This window comes from Peromyscus californicus, unplaced genomic scaffold (assembly GCF_007827085.1).
Source record: "Peromyscus californicus insignis strain IS unplaced genomic scaffold, ASM782708v3 Scaffold_19__1_contigs__length_69161282, whole genome shotgun sequence".
Taxonomy (NCBI): Eukaryota; Metazoa; Chordata; class Mammalia; order Rodentia; family Cricetidae; genus Peromyscus; species Peromyscus californicus.
The window spans coordinates 58,271,461-58,288,112 of NW_026294491.1; the positions used below are offsets into that span (position 1 = coordinate 58,271,461).

Consider the following 16,652-nt stretch of genomic DNA (forward strand, 5'->3'; position numbering starts at 1 on the left):
TCGAATTAAACACGGGAGCCAAGTGTAATAATGACTGTGTGATTTTAGCACTCCACACCTCCCAGAATGAACTTGCTAGCAGTAAATTTCCCAGCCAGTCATCACCTTATTTTAAATGATGGCCAGAGGTTTCCTTGGTAGTTATCATCAAATGACCCCTAAGATACCAGCAGACCCTTCCTGACAAATTACTGGATCCTTTCCCTCTGAACAATGTGTGGGTGCAATGGGGAGAGGCTCAGTATGTCAACTTCTTCTTTGAGGGAGTGTGTCATAGGTCAGGAAATAGGAACCAGGCACACACCTGGATCAGAAGCAAGACATTAAGCAAAATTCTCCCAGATCATGACTTTAGGTTTGACAACCGCCTACTAAACTAAGCCATTTCTCCTCTGTCTCGGTGTACCATCCCCAAAGACTTGGGGTCTCGTAGATGAGGCTGCCATTTGTCCTATAAAAGCTCTGTAAATTGGAAAGCACCATGGTCACTTGGTGACTGTTCGCTGACTTTCCTTAGAGCAGCATCCTGGGGGCACCTATCTGCAGAGAATTTTCCAAAGACATCTCAGTGGGCCAACTGTAGAAACTGACTCAAGGGTCTCTGTTTTCAGAGCTTTTTTTTTTCCTTCCCTTTATAATGTCTCCAGTGAGATCAGCGTCCCATTTGGGCTGTTCTTTAGACTAGAAATGGAAAGGGCATTTGTTTACATTCTGCATTTGTGATTTATTTCGATGTAACAAATTACTCTTAGCACTATAGAACAACTGACATGTGCTATCTTAAAGTTTCTGAAGGTCTGGAATCTTGGAGTAGTAGCAGAGGTGGGTGGTTCTAGCTTAGGAAGCTCTGATCTGAAGGCCCCCACTGGGCTGGAAAATTCACTTCTAAGTTCACCAGGTAGTTTTTGAAAGACCTCTGTCCCCAGGTAGCTATCATTTAGAGACCTTAATTCTTTACCATTGGCTCTCTCCCTGACAGGTCTTTGTGCCATGTAGCCAACTTCCCTGGAGGAAAAGAGAGGGAGGGAAGGAGAAAAGAGATGGGGGAGGGGGAGGAAGGGAGGGAGAGAATACGCTAAATGATCCCATCACTTTTACCATGTTCTGTAAGAGGGCACCAAAAAGGCTTCGAATTCCTAGGGGCAGAGATGCTCAGAGGTCATTTTGGAAGCTGGCTGTCCCTTATTCTGCATCAATGATTCTTAAACTTCCTAATACTTTAGGACCCTTTACTACAGTTCCTCATGTTGTGGTAACCCCCAAATGCCAAATTATTTTCATTGCTACTTCATAACTGTAATTTTGCTACTGTTATGAATCGTAAGGTAAATATTTTTTGGAGATAGAGATTTGTCGGGGTGGGGGAGGGGGTGTGTCAAGACCAACAGGTTGAGAAGCACTGCTCTACATCAAGGGATCCACTCATCACTGACACCTAGTGGCCATGCAATATAAAACATGACTATCCATGATTCAATAGTCTGTAGCTACTCAACAATCTCTCCATGTCACCTTTCAGATGACCTCATCTAATGGTTTTGTGATGTATATATGCCTTCTTGAATCTCATGTGATTCTGTTGAACTTTCCAGAAGATCAATGTGGAACTGAGCTAGGATTTCCTTCAAGTGTAGACATTTGCAATCTACAAATGTAAGGGCGGTGACCATCTTGTCTCTCCTCTCTCTTTGGTTGATGGCAGTCTGCACACCTGCTGGAAATGACCTCTTGTGCTCCTGTGAGAAAGGCTATGTGTGGCCTCGGGAAAGGTGTCTCCACAGTGTCACTTGTCAAGAGCATGACAGTGCCCTGTCAGGCCGCCACTGCAGTTGTCTGAAAGGACTTCCTCCCCAGGGACCTTTCTGCCAGCTCCCAGAAGGTATGCAATTGTTCTTTGAAGATTTGTTGAATGGGTATTCAACTTTACCTCAAGCAAATGTCTCTCTGTATTGTCTGTATTCAAATACCAAGGAGACATTTACATTTTGCCCTGTGTTTTTCAGCATATATTACCTTAAAAATCAGAGTCAGACTGAACATAGGATTTCAAGAAGACCTCAAGAACACATCCTCTGCCCTCTATAGGTCCTACAAGACTGACTTGGAAAGAGCGGTAGGTTTGGGCTGTTGCTTACCCAAGAAACTGCTTAGGGGGAACAAGCCAAGCCCATTCCCAGTGGACAGGGTGCTTGCGTGTGTATAATCTAGGTGTAAGGATTTGAAGTTATAGAAATCCACCTGAGAAGGAGAATTAAGAACTACTCAAATCAAACAACATTCAGAGGACAGGGCCATCACCTTGGCCTATAAGTAGAATCTCTTCCCTGAGTAAAAATTATTCAGATAAGATTTGATGGCATCACTTCACTAAAATCAATTCAGAGGCTCGGGAGCCTGGTCCAGGAGTAGTAGGTAGCTCATTCAGGCATTCATTTTAGCATTCTCCTGTCTTGTATAGCTCAGAACATTCTGCCTAGTGGGTGGTGCTGCCCCCAAAATGGGCAGGGGTTTCCCACATAGATAAGGATCCTAACATCAACTGGCATCCAACTCAAGACTGAGCTCAGAGAGTTTCAGACTTCTCTAGCCTGGAGGTCACTAGGCACTCACTCTAGGGACAGTTTATAGTTACTGAGGCAAATCACAGAAGTCTCTGCAAGTGTTAACTGTCTCCCAGATGAATTGTACAGTGCTTGGTATTAGATTAAGCCGTTTAAAGGTAAATGCTTTGCTTGAACTAGCTCATTTCAAACACTGCTTCCTCACTGGTGTGGTGAATGCTATTACACATGGGCTGAGATAATGACTTCCCATAGCTCCTAGTACAGACAGACCCCTGCCTCAGGACAGGAGAAGTCCCTGCTAATCCCAGCATGCCACACGAAAATGGTGACTTTTCCATGGTGCCTTGATGGAATATTGATTCTACAGAGCCTTGGGACACCTGATTGACATCTCTGACATATGATGATTCTACATAGCAGACCAGTCACTGAATTCTGTGCTTGTAAGGAAAGGTGGATTACATAATAGCCTTTGAGCACTACGCACCTAAGTACTAGGCCTACTACACATGTAGACTTCTTGGTGGCCTACCTTAATTCTTGTGGCTATGATAAAGCACTCTGGCACAAAGCAATTTAAGAAAAGGTTTACCTGGCTTAAAATTGCAGGGCACAGTCTGTCATTTGGGGAAAGTAAAGCAGTTAGTTATATCATAACCACAGTCAAAAGAGGAATGAATGCACCCTGCTGCCTGCTTCTTGCTGCTAGCTTTCACCTAGCTTTCATTGGTCTCACATAGCTCTGGACACTCTGCCTGTGGAATGGTGCCGCCCACAGTGGGCTGGGTCTTCCCCTGTCCAGTAACAATCAAGACAATCCCCCACAGATGTGTCCACAAGCCAACATGACCTAGGTGTTCCTCCAGTAGAGGCTGTCTTCTCAGGTGACTCCAGGTTGTGGCAAGTGGCATTGAAAGCTAACTATGATACCTGGATCAGTCAGGACCTATTATAGGGTTGATATTCAGAAGAACAATATGAACACATCATTAAAAATGAGACCAGCTTCACCAAAGTCACAGGGGTGTTAAGGCGGGGAACAAGTGTGATGGCCGCCAGGAGGGTGTTCCTGACTTCCGACTCTCTGGCTATGGTTAAGTAAGTAGCCCCCAGTGCTGCCCCTGACACTCGGGAACATGTTTCTGCTCCTTACCTCAGAATGCATACAAGTGCTGTGTGCCTGGTAGACATGGGGATTTCTAGAAAGACACTCACGTGTCCTTGGAAGATCTTTCTGAACATTGTCAGGCTTGGTGTCGAACTCTTTCATACTATTTCCTCCCTTTTCCCTTCCACTTGGAGTTTGATGTCTCTCTCTCTCCCACCGCCGCCCCCACAGCCTCTCTCTGTTCTCTCCTGCATTTCCCTGAGCAGTCTTTTTGTGCACCTAATCAGCTGTCCCCTTCTCTAAAAACTGACTCAAGTTATGAGAAATTGCTCCTTCACAGCTCTGCCAACGCCACCACTAGCAAAGTACACAAAATAAAGCCGTACCCAGGTTGATAAAGAGCACGTGTAAACCTCTGGTATCGTTCACCAGGCTTTGATTACATGACTCTTCTCTTGCTGTATTTTCCAGTTCCGAGAGGGTTACAAAACTTTGCCAGGATTCAGATCGGCGACTGTGACACAGTTCACGTAAGAATGATGTAGTTTGCTCATTTTTTTTTAATGAGGGCAGAATTTAGAATACCAGGAAAGGAGACGAAACATCCTTGGGCTATCATGTGGGGTGCTCAGCAGGAGCAGCTTGACAGAGGTGAGAGCCATTACCAGACCACAGTGGTGAACAGGAAAAGGGAACACCATGATGCATCCCCCTACCCTTTACAGATGGACCTCCTTAGCAGTAAGGAAACACAAAGGTGTGTGCATCTCATGTGCACCAAAATTTTACAAACAGAAATACATCTGTAGTTCTGAGAGTTTGAAATGTTAAAGTGGAATCATATCAGATAGTGATATGAAAGAAATTACTAGAAGATTCTGCTAGGTAGACGAGATTGCAGGTTTTCTGGTGTGCCTTGAAGGACTCCCCGGGAGCCTGGAAACCTTGTGGGTTCAGCTCATTTTCCCCATCAGGTCACTTTTCTGGTTTATATTCCCAGGCAAGGAATATAAATTCTCCTTTATATACCTTGGGCTGTCCATTAACATTTGAAGACAGGCTTATTTTTAGCAGTTCCTTGAAGATAATAGTACCCAGTTGGCTTCTGCTATTTTTGCTTTCCCATGCCCTAAGCCACAACGATCAGGACTCTCCTAGATCAATGACTGCTTTACTAAACTGAGTGGTCTCTATGCAGCAAAGGCAGCGTGGTTGTGAACTATGAGGTCCAGCTATCATCGGCACCACAGCCTGGATCATTTCACAAAGCCAATGAGCAAGTCACACAGAGCCTTAACCAGACTTACAGAATGGACTACAACTCCTTCCAAGGAACGCCAAGCAGTAAGTGGAACCCACTTCATTATCGCTCGTGTCCACTTGGGGTGGGCATGGTGATGGTGTCGATTAAACCTAGGAAGTCTGCCACAGAGGTTCTTGCATGTCTGTGTGCACTGCTGCCTAGTCACGACATCATCAAGGAAACAGAATCAGCCTAGACGTCTGCCAACAAACAAACGGATAATAAAAACTCAGTGTGTATGTACAATGGGATCTTCCCGGGCTGTCAAGAAAAATGAAATTATGAAAATTCCTGGGAAAATAGATGAATCTGGAAAATACGAAGCCAGGTGAACGAGTCTCAGAAAAACAAAAATTGCGTGTTCTCTCTTATATGTAGATCCTAACATTTAATGTGTGAAAGGAAGGCAGAAAGGAAGCTCCCAGGGGTAGAAGGGTGGAAGTGGGGGATGAGGGGGAAGTTTGGGAAGAGGATACTCAAAAAAAATTATTTTAAAATGCCATAATGGGCCAGGCAGTGATGGCACATGCCTTCAATCCTAGCACTTGGGAGGCAGAGGCAGGAGGATCTCTGTGAGTTTGAGGCCAGCCTGGCCTACAGAGTTCCAGGTCAGCCAGGACTTCAACAGAAACCCTGTCTTGTGGTTGTTTGGCTCAAACTGTTTGGGGGCCACCCAGACAGGGGAATCAGGATCCGTCCCTGGTCTATGGGCAGGCTTCTGGAATCCGGTGCCAGTGTTGTGACACCTTGCACAGCCTTGTTGCAGTGGGAAGGGGCTTGGACCTGCCTAGGCTCAGTGTGCCGGGCTCTGCTGACTCCCATGGGAGACCTCAATTTGGGGGATGTGGGGATGCAGGGTGGCTTAGGAAAGAGGGTGGGGGGGGAGGGAGGAGGGGGGTCTGTGGGTGGTATGTAGAGTGAGTAGAAAATTTCTTAATAAAAAAAGAAAAGAAAAAAGAGAATATGGATATGATAAGATAAAAAGGGAGATTATTGAATCTACTTTTAAAAAGAAACTACTTGTTTTACATAGGATAAGTAATGAAAATATTTGTCTGAATTTGTCAAATGTTAATGGACTGGACATTATTATTAATATTTATAATGGAGTTTTTTTTGTCTGAATCTGTCAAATGATAATGGACTACACATTGTTAATATAAAAAAAAGAAGAAAAAAAGAAACCCTATCTTGAAACAGACAAACAAAAAAAGCCATAAGGAAATATAATACTTTGCATGTTTTTAAAAAATGAGGGAAATGAGAAAGGGCTAGGAAATCATGGGGATGTTTCTTATTACAGAGGCCTGGAGTGCTGTGTGCCGTCTGCCCCTCCTTAACTAACACGGCTACAGCTGGAAAGTCAGGGAGACGGGGACAGGGTTTCTAACAGAAACACAGGGCCTGTGAGTTTCCTATGTTCATATATTCAAAAGATCCATAAACGTAAGGCTAACACTGTGGTGGACAGGGTGGGGGGGGGGGCGGGAATCAGAGCAGATACCGACACTTAGTAGGGTTCCATTGTTGTTTTAGAGGGTGAGTCTCAGAGCTCATCTGCACCACATTAGCCCTACAAAGACCTGGTTCTGATGCATGGGGAGGCTTCCAAACTGCTGTTCCAGATCATTAAAAATAGTGGTGGAAAATGCATGACTTTCGATGCTCTCTTCCAGTGGGGTCCAGACATGGGCTCTGGTGTGTCAGTAGGCAATGGGACCATTGTTACTCAAAGAGTGGTAAGAGGAGCCTGTGGGCAGCACTGTGACAGGCAGATGCTGAGAAGAACCCTCAAGAGAGGGAGAGGAGGCAAAGTCTGGAGAGTCGGGTCCATGGTTTACGTTCATTGATGTGTTACCCTCACACTTTGTCTTTGAATTCCCAGATGAAACGAAGTTCACCGTTACACCGGAAGTCATCTTTGAAGGAGACAACGTCACTCTGGAGTGTGAAAGTGAAATCGTGTCCTCCAACACATCTTGGTATTATGAAGGAAAGCACTTGGACATGAAGGATGGCAGCAGATTCTCCATTCACACCTCTATCCTCAATAACATGAGCTTGGTCTCCCGCCTCATCATTTATAACTTCACGGAGCATGATGCAGGTGGGTTTCCCACCTGAGACTTGTGGGAGGAGCTGAATGGTGTGCTCAGAGAGACAGCCCACAGAACAGGGGACGGGGGTGAGCTGCCCACAAGAAGCCTGATGGCTCATGTTCCAAAATGGAAAATGCATCCCATGGCATTCGTGTGTGTGTGTGTGTGTGTGTGTGTGTGTGTGTGTGTGTGTGTGTGTGTGTGTGCAAATGTTGTGTGAGTGTGTATATATCTGCTAGGAGGCCCTGCTGGTCAGAGGTTGCAGTCTACCATGGCCTGGCAGCTTTCTTTGAGCTTGGCAACATGGACGACTGCCTCCCCCCAAGCCCTGTTCTCTACCTGACCTTATTTGGAGACTGTCCCTAGGCCCAGATCCCTGACTTCTCTCTAGTGTGACCCTGGACCCAGTTCCCTGCAGAAGCTGTCCCTCTGCTGCCCACATGATAATTAGACATTGTGCTGGGAGCCTTAGGATAGGACCGCGCTTCAACAGAAGCTTGGTCAGCTTCTGAATATTCCTTTAGGGGTCCTTGCATCAAATCTCAGATGCCATGATACGTGGGGTGCTCAATTTTATTAAGAGAAATTCATAGGAGTGATAATAATTTATAATTTGGTGTATTCTTTACAGGTGAATATCGCTGCAAGCTGACCTTGGATATTTTTGAATTTGGGGACTCCAGAAAACTAGATGTCACCCCCATTCGGATTTTGGCCAAGGAAGAGAGGAAGGTGGTGTGTGATAGCAACCCTATATCTCTGAACTGCTGCAGCGAGAACATTGCAAACTGGAGTAAAATCGAATGGAAGCAGGAAGGGGAAATAAGAATTCTAGGTAAGAGTGGTAGATCAAGACCTTTTGCAAAGAGGGCTCTTTGCTTGCCTCTCAGCCAAGAAAAAGTGAGAGATCTTGTGAGCAGAGGAGGAATGACATTTATTCTGGACCATGAAAACAAAACCCAAAAAACTAGCTTCGATGCCAGCACCAGCTTAGACGCTCTACAGCAAACCTCCCAGAGTACTTGCATACAAACAGCATGCTTGTGTCCTGGGCAAGATCCCAGCAGATAAAGACCTGAGAGGGAGTGACCCTAGAGACTTAGTCCATAGCATGGCCCACTCTGCCTTTTTTTCCCCATGATCCTCAGCAACGCTGAGGTCATGAAGGTTTCACTGAGACCTGACCAGAGCTTCTCATTTTCATCCTACCCGAAGTCACTAGCTTACATACTTGCTTCAGCTTTTTCTGTCTCTCTGCTCCCAGCTTTCATTTCTCTGCAGACTTATTTCTCTTTCAGTTAATTCATGTCAATTCCTACTCGGTTTTTTGTATGTATATGTATGTGGGGTGTGTATGTGTTTACACTTGTTGGGCCATACAGTGCGGGGGTGCACATGTGTAAAGGGCAGAGGCTAACACTGAGGTTCCTCCTTGAATGCTTTCTTTTTCTTGAACCCAGAGCTAAAGGAATTTTGCTAGTAGAGCTAACCTGATTGATCCAGGGATCTCCCATCTCTCCCTTCTGCACGCTGGGGTTACAGGCAGGCTGCAGTATTTATATGGATGCTGGGGACCTGACTCCAGTCCTCACACATATATGGAAGTGGTTTACCCACCGATCCATCTTCCCAACACTGCTTTTGTTTTGCCCTGAGATCTAAACTGAAGTTCCCCACCCTCCAGTTTAGACTAATAAATGATAACAATAAAGAAAAGCAGCAATGGTGTCTAGAGACATGGTTCAGTGAGCAAGAGCATTTGTTGCTCTTGCAGAAGACCAGGGTTTGGTTCCCAGCACCCACATGGCTGCTTGCAACCATGTGAAACTCGAGTTCCCAGGAATCTGATACTTCATTCTGACCTCCTTGGACACCATGTGCACACGTGCTGCACAGATGCACCTACGGGGAAGACACTTAGACACACAACATAAACAAACCTTTAAAAAAAATTCTAAGTTTTGCAGAAATTTTAATCCATTAAACAAAAAACAAACATGATTGCTAGTGATCACATCTAAACTTGGTCACAACTTTGAAGCTAGTAGTTTTACTTCCAGTGAGAAAATAAGGAAACTAGGATCCAGATTAAATTACTATCCCAAGTTTATCACCCTATGAAAAGAAAGGAATTTGGGTTCTCCATTGATATCATGTCACGAGGCTGGCTATAGTAACCAGCACTTTCTCCATCCGGTGAGCCAGCTTTGGATGGAGCTGCCAGTGGTTTAGATACAAAGGATCATTTGCTACTTAGAAACCATATGGGACTACAGCCATCTTTTCTTTTAAGAAACAATTGTATAATGTACAAACATTTAAGGAAAAGAATCTTTGAACTAAAACGCAGCGCTACAAACTTTGTGAATGCAGTAAGTGTATACATTACAAAGTCTTTGCTCTTAAGACTATGCTATATCATTATTACTCTTTTAGTGTGGAAAAGTCCGTTTCCACCCACACTTTCCTGACAACCTCTAGTCTGTAAAGCACATTTGCCCTGGGGCATATGATTAGACCTTCAATGACTGAGAAAGACATCTGGTAAACCTGAAAAATGTTGGCACAGCCATTTAGTGACTTCCCTGGTTTATGAGGAAAAGGTGGCACAGGCATCCTGAAGGAACTGCCAGATGGACGAGAGGCCTTGCACGATTCCCATGGCTCCGCTGAAGGAGCTTTCAACCCTGCAAGGTGACAGACCTTGCCCTCTGGCAGAGGAACCAGGAAGTCTGCAGTGGGATGCTCCAGGACCTCTCTCTCTGGTGACCCCTTTGCAGACTTTCCTAAGTCCTGCCAGACCGTCAGGCTGCAGAACAATGGATTTCCTGCATAACTTGTTATCTCCCCATCCTGACCCCAGCCCTGGCCCCTACAGCAGCTTGATGAAGTGCTAAGTTCTACAATGAGAATTGCTGGTTTATGCACCCACAGCACACTGACCGCCTCACATCATCACACCACAGTCCTGATTTCTGTTAAATTCCCAGTTGTCTTTTAAGGCTTAGAAGAACATCCTATCCTCTGAAATCCTTTGTAGACACCCATCTGAAATGACCGCCCCTCCCCCACTATAACCTACATGCTGTACTGAATTTTCTTTTGTGGGACCTATCCTTGGGACATTCTATTATTCTGTCTGTTTCTCTATACATCTCACCCTGCATGGCTTATTGGCTTGCCTGTTGAGTGAGAAGGCTGGACTTTTACATTGGACAGGAAGAGGAGGGGCATCCAGGTCCCAGGCTGCATGGTGTGTTGAAAGCCGGGATATGATTTGGGTTTTGAGAGGATGAAGAAGCAGGTTCAGAGGAGAGGGACAGATTAGAGCATACTGTGCAATAAACGTTGCTACCATCTAGGGGTCTGAATCAGGTTTGTTTGTCTGCGAACTGAAGAATTCAAAGGCACAAAAATATCTTGAGGATGAAGGGTAGCAACGGGAGAAATCTCAGACGTGACAGACAGACGGACTCAGAAGCTGAAGAAGGCTTACACAGGGGTGAGAAAACACTCAGTAGGGCCCATCAAGAGAAAGCAAGACAAAGACCTTCTGCAAAGCAAAGGAGGGTCTTGGGAAGTCTAAAGCCAGATCCCTCCTCACTGGGGTTTTGAGAGGTTTTTCTTCTTCAGTTTAGGGCTGGTCAGTTGGAACAAAGACAGGGAGGCAGACAGGCAAATCTGTCCTGCTACAGCCCTGAACTTGTTGGGCTGGTCCGCTGGTGGAGTGGGGAATACTGCTGGGGGGAAAAAGCCCACTAGGTCTTTGTTCTGAGATGCCAAGCTCTTGTCTCAGAAGGGGTGGGGAAGAAGCTGGAAGCTTGCCATCTTCTGTTTGTCCTCTCCCCATCTGTCTGTCTGCCAGGAGTCTGTCTAGCTCCCAGTCCTTCAGAACCACACACTGTGTTAAGAACATCTGACTGGCCGGGCGGTGGTGGCGCATGCCTTTAATCCCAGCAGTCGGGAGGCAGAGGCAGGCAGATCTCTGTGAGTTCAAGGCCAGCCTGGTCTTCAAAGCGAGTTCCAGGAAAGGCACAAAACTACACAGGGAAACCCTGTCTCAAAAAGACCAAAAAAAAAAAAAAAAAAGAGCACCTGACTTCACCGTACACACATCAAGAATTTAACAGTAAAAGTTCGTTAGACAAGAAGAGCTTTAGAACACTAACATTTCAGGGGGCTCGTGGTGTCTACTTATACTGGAAGCTTGGGAGGCTGAGGCAGGGGAATCGCAAGCTGAAGGCCAGCCTGAACTATACAGCAAATTCAAGCTTGAGCTATATAGTGAGACCCTCTAGCAAACCCAAAGCAAGTCAGCTATAGAAAGAAAGTGAAACCTTTAGGTAGCCTAGTGAGTAAGTTGAAGCGTGAAATAATTGAGAATTGAGTCCCACATGGAATCAGTTGCAGAGTTCAGTCAACAAACAGTGGGGCCTGGGAGAGTGACCTTGCTTTGAGGGAGACAGCCTCGGTTCAGGAGTATAAACTCAGAGAGCATTTTTACAAGTGAATGGAAGCACAATGTGAGGAAGTGCAGGTAATTAAAGTGGCCTTTAAGCTTTTAAATTTGTGTTTCTGCCAGTATCAGTGAGAGGAAACACTGGATGTGTGAGTTTTGTCTGGGGGGAAAAAATAAATAAATTGCACGTGTTGAGTTTGAGGTACTGGAGATGTCAAATCAACACTTGGGAATTTGCCTCAAAAGTTTCCAACCGGGACATTCCTCTTAGAGTAGTGTGGGAAGTCGTCCAACCTTGGTTTATAATGGGAGCCAAAGCTGATGCTGTTGCTGAGAGAATGAAGAGAGGATGAGCAGCAGTCGGGTGGGGTGGGGTGGGTGAGGTTGAGGACAACATATGCATTTAAGAGGGATGCTCAGGGGCAGTGCTTAGAAAGGAGGCCCAGGAGGATGAGGACAAAAAAGACAAAGGAAGGAGCTGAAGGCTCAAGCCTTCACAGCAGAAAGATGGCTGGCAGCGGGGAGGCTGTAGTGCAGATACTATGAAGAAAAGCCAGGATGGAGCAAAGAGGAGGTCCCTGTTGGCCTTAAGGAAAACCTTTTGGTAAAGTAGAGGGTCACAAAGGTCAATTTCAAAGATGTAATAAAAAATGGGAGTGGGAAACCAGAGGTAACAAATGCAGAAGCATCATGAAAAGTAAGGGGTGGGTAGGGGGTGGGGATAGAGTTAGCTAGAGGGACTTTCACAGGAGCAGACTTGGCCTAAGATTTGACCCCTATCTGAGGGCAAAATTTTAGCTCTCTACAGTCAGTCAGCCTTGTAGAATCCTTAATGCAGAGGTGGCTTTCTTCTGAGACCTCGGTTCAAGAAAGGACGAACAGAGAGAGGATGTCTTTAGAGAGTTAGAAGTGATTTTGTCGAAGTGAAAGAAAGTGGAAATCAGTGGAGTGGCTTGAACAGACACTTGGGGAGGAACGTTGGTTGAGGAGCTACTTTTCTCTTGCTGTGATAAAATAACCTGAGGAAAAAAACCAAGTTAGAGAAGGCACGGTTTGCTTTTGGCTTCCGGTTCCAGAGCAGACACGGGTCCACCATGATGGGGAGGGCCTGGCAACCAGGAGTGCTCACATTTCATCCACACACAGGAATCAGAACAGGAAGTGCGGCCAGGCTGTAAAACCATAGAGCCCACCCACAATGATGTACTTCCTTCAGCAAGTTCCCACATCCTAAACCTTCCCAAAGAGCAGTGCTAACTGGGGACTAGGTCTTCAAACACATGATCCCGTGGGGGACATTTCTCATTCAAACCACAACAGTGCTCATGTGTCAATCAAAATAATAAAGGCACCTGTCTTAGGGTGACTACTGCTGTGATGAAATGCCGTGACCCAAAGCAACTTGGGGAGCAAAGGGTTTATTTCACTCACAGCTCCATGTAACAGTTCACTGTCAACAGCAGTGAGGGCAGGAACTCACGCAGGGCAGGAACCTGAAGGCAGGAACTGATGCAGAGGCCGTAGAGATGAGCTGCTTATTGGCTTGTTCCTCTTGGCTTACTCAGCTTGCTCTTTTATAGAACCCAGGACCACCAGCCTAGCGACGGCCCCACCCACCATGGGCTGGCCCTCCCACATTGATCACACATTAAAAAATGCTATCTTAAGCCGGGCGGTGGTGGCGCACGCCTTTAATCCCAGCACTCGGGAGGCAGAGCCAGGCGGATCTCTGTGAGTTCGAGGCCAGCCTGGGCTACCAAGTGAGTCCCAGGAAAGGCGCAAAGCTACACAGAGAAACCCTGTCTCGAAAAACCAAAAAAAAAAAATGCTATCTTATAGCTGGCGCTTCTGGAGGTATTTTCTCAACTGAGGCTCCCTCCTCTCTGGTGACCCTTGGGTCCCGCTGACATAAAACCAACCAGCACAGCGCTGCTGATCAGCTACAGTTGAAAGACACTGACCCGTCAACTTACTCTGTGTTGTTCACTTTGGGACGGTGGAAATGTTTGAAGAAAGTCTCAGGACGGCGGTAGCAGGTGAAGGGGGCAGGGAGAAAATGGAGACTGGAGTAGGAAAAAGCAGACACAGGGTTATTCTAGAACACTAGGCAAGACGTAGGGACGGCTCGGAGGGTGGGCTGTTTCTGGGGATGGGAACGATGATTTTTGGAGACATAAAGTTGCCAGCAACTGAAAAAGTATGAAACTGAAGTTTCCACTAAAAAACTTGCTACTAATTCAGAATCAGACAACCGTGATGTCAACAGATTTATTTGTATCATTGCAGGGAACCCAGAAACAGACCTGGAATCTAGCTGCAGCACTTACACCCTCAAGGCAGATGGAACCCAGTGTCCCAGTGGGTCTTCTGGAACAACAGTCACCTACACGTGTGAGTTCGTCAGTCCCTACGGAGCCACAGGCAGTAAGAACATAGCTGTGACATTCGTCTCTGTAGGTAAGAACTCTTGACATAGAATGTTTTGATAGGTTATGCTGCACTTGCCAATCAACAGGGATCATTGGTGGGCAAAATAAGGCTGGGCTTTCCCTAGGAATGGGATGGTGGTCGAATGTCCCTCTACACCATTTCAAGTCAGTTGGAACCCATTTTAAATTGGGAAGGGTTGGGTGGGAAAGAGTGGCAAGAAACTAATCAGGTTGTCCTGATAAAGGAAGCAAATGGACTGGGAAAGTAGTGTCGTAACCAGGTTAGTTCTGTTGTCATTGAATTCATGTGACAGCAAACCCCCTCTCCTTCCACAATTCAATTTCTCTTCTTTAAATTCCAACAGCCTCACTCACATCCCCACTACTCTTCAGTTCCTCTCCCAGTCTACCCATTCTAGAAATGACTCAGCAGAAAGTTGGGACAATGATCATTTCCCATTGTCCTGTGGTTGAAAAAAAACCTTTGTTTCAATCTCTCAATTCTTAGTGCGGTTTTGTAAAGTATCAATTCTGATGTCATCCACACACAGGAATCAGAGAGACAACAGGAAGTGTGGCCAGGCTGTAAAACCTTAAAGCCCGCCCACAGTGATGTACTTCCTTCAGCAAGTTCCATGTCTTAAAGGTTTTGTAACTTTCCCAAAGAATATCACCAACTGGGAACTACGTGTTCAAACACATGAGCCTGTGGGGGACATTTCTTGTTCAAACTGGTCATATGCCAATCAAAATAATAAAGGCATCATTAATCAACCAGCATTATAGAGTCACCACAGCTGCAAACGTTTCTTTCCACCTAGCCTATGAAAATGAACCATTTACAGCCTTTTTGAGAAGTATCCTGAAAAGCAGGATGGAAACAGTACCCATTTTGTCTCCTGCAAGCGTTCTATTACTGGGACTTAGTGTTTATACATCGAGAACAGGTTCTGGGGGCTCCTGTCCACAGCACAGCTCTCTGAGTTAGAACAAGAGTGCACAGGCATGGCAATTTTCACTACAGAAAACTGCAAAGTTCCAGAATACCCAGGAGTGCCTCTAAGGCAAGCACCTGGTTCCTCTCCTGATGCTCATCAAGACTTCACTCTTATCTGGAAACCTGGGGCATATTGTAGAGGCCTGGGCAATCCTTGCTGAAAATCACTGGTCTGGTCATCTGACCTCTTCTGAGGACAAGAGAACCAGATTTCTGGTCCACGAGGCTTTGCTTTCTGCTCAGACATGGCTAGCCCTCAGAGAGCCATTTCCAGATCCGTCTAGTCAGGGAGGGCAGAGTGAGGGACACACTGTGTCATATGCACACGTTGGTGCTGGACCTCAGCATGAGAACCCTGACTAAGACACTGTGGAAATCACTGGCTTCTCTGGATTATCATTAAGAATATGACTTATATTGACTAGAGAAGCTGACCTGTGGTAGTAGCCGTTCACCTCCATGGGTGACTGAAGCAAACGCCATTTTGAGATGTCAGTCATGGAAAAGACATGCTCCCAGAGAAGGGGAATGATAGAAAAATATAAAAATAAACAGTGGGATTTTCATATCAGCATCTGTATCCACAATGGTCTTGACATTGTCAACAAACAATGTCTTACTAATCTGAGAGAATTCCCAAAATAGCAGTAATCAATTACATTATATAACTTTGGTTCTAGTATTATATGTAGTTGAAATGAAACAGCTATAAACAATATTAAGGTGCCCATACATCTCAGTCTGCCTGAGATAGTCTAAGCATAATTATTTGACTAGGGATCTTTATGATCTGTCTACTGAAAAAGTAGATCAAGAATTCATTCTTTTGTTTATGAAGCACTAACTGTATACTAGACCATCAGTAAATGCTAAGGATGTACCAACAGGGGACAAAGGCTGCCTTTTTTATTGGGGACAGCTATAGAAGGAAGTGAAGCTCCGTTACAGTGGTGTGGCATTGGTGGTACCCTGGTAATCATAGCCACCTTCCAAGATGCAATGCAGTATTATGGGGGTAGTGTTTAAAAAGTTGATATGAATCATTGCAAGAACTCAGTCCTCTATTTTTCCCTTGAGGGGTCACAGAGGAGGTTGGAGGGGAGCCTGGGTTAAGCTAACATCCCTAAGTTTGCAACCTTTTACCCTGCTAATCATCAGGAGATAATTCCAGCTACAAAGGGGAAGTGCCCGAGGTCCTCAGGCATGTGATGGAAGTGAGTACAGTTCAGAGCACCACCGGGTGGAACAGCCTAGAAACAAGTAAAGCCCAGGAGCAGCAAGGTACCAATCCCGTGTTGACATCTGTAGAGCCAGGACGGTCCGTGTTGCTGTCTGTCTTAAGTTTCACCCCTGTGCCGATGTCATCAGAAAAACTAAACCTTGGCTCTGTTGTCGGTTTTGTCTTGTCTCTTTTGTTTGCATCCCTTCAGCCAACCTAACAATAACCTCGGACCCAATTTCTGTTTCTGAGGGACAAAGCTTTTCTATAACATGCACCAGCGATGTGATTAACTATGATGAGGTATACTGGAACACTTCAGCTGGTATTAAAATCCATCCGAGGTTTTATACCATGGAGAGGTGTCAGGACAGAGCGGAGTCGGTGCTGACGGTGCAGTCCTCCACCAGGGAGTGGAATGGTAAGTGATGGGCCACACCCTGCAGCGGGCTGTGTAGACCTCTGGAAACGTGC

The 16,652-nt window shown here is 45.7% G+C and overlaps 1 protein-coding gene across 4 annotated transcripts in view; it reads left to right on the forward strand.

The window, feature by feature from the left end:
- The window catches only part of Adgrf5 (adhesion G protein-coupled receptor F5), a 97,108-nt gene that overhangs the window by 60,872 nt on the left and 19,584 nt on the right, over nucleotides 1–16,652 (forward strand). For 3 of the 4 annotated variants that reach the window (XM_052745385.1, XM_052745386.1, XM_052745384.1), the window contains exons 5-13: nucleotides 1,703–1,879; nucleotides 2,004–2,113; nucleotides 4,144–4,202; nucleotides 4,871–5,016; nucleotides 6,861–7,082; nucleotides 7,706–7,909; nucleotides 13,820–13,990; nucleotides 16,118–16,240; nucleotides 16,390–16,599. In XM_052745385.1, the coding sequence (XP_052601345.1) occupies nucleotides 1,703–1,879; nucleotides 2,004–2,113; nucleotides 4,144–4,202; nucleotides 4,871–5,016; nucleotides 6,861–7,082; nucleotides 7,706–7,909; nucleotides 13,820–13,990; nucleotides 16,118–16,240; nucleotides 16,390–16,599 (1,422 nt within the window). The remainder of the gene's footprint in view (nucleotides 1–1,702; nucleotides 1,880–2,003; nucleotides 2,114–4,143; nucleotides 4,203–4,870; nucleotides 5,017–6,860; nucleotides 7,083–7,705; nucleotides 7,910–13,819; nucleotides 13,991–16,117; nucleotides 16,241–16,389; nucleotides 16,600–16,652) is intronic. The other variant, XM_052745387.1, reaches the window with a different exon arrangement.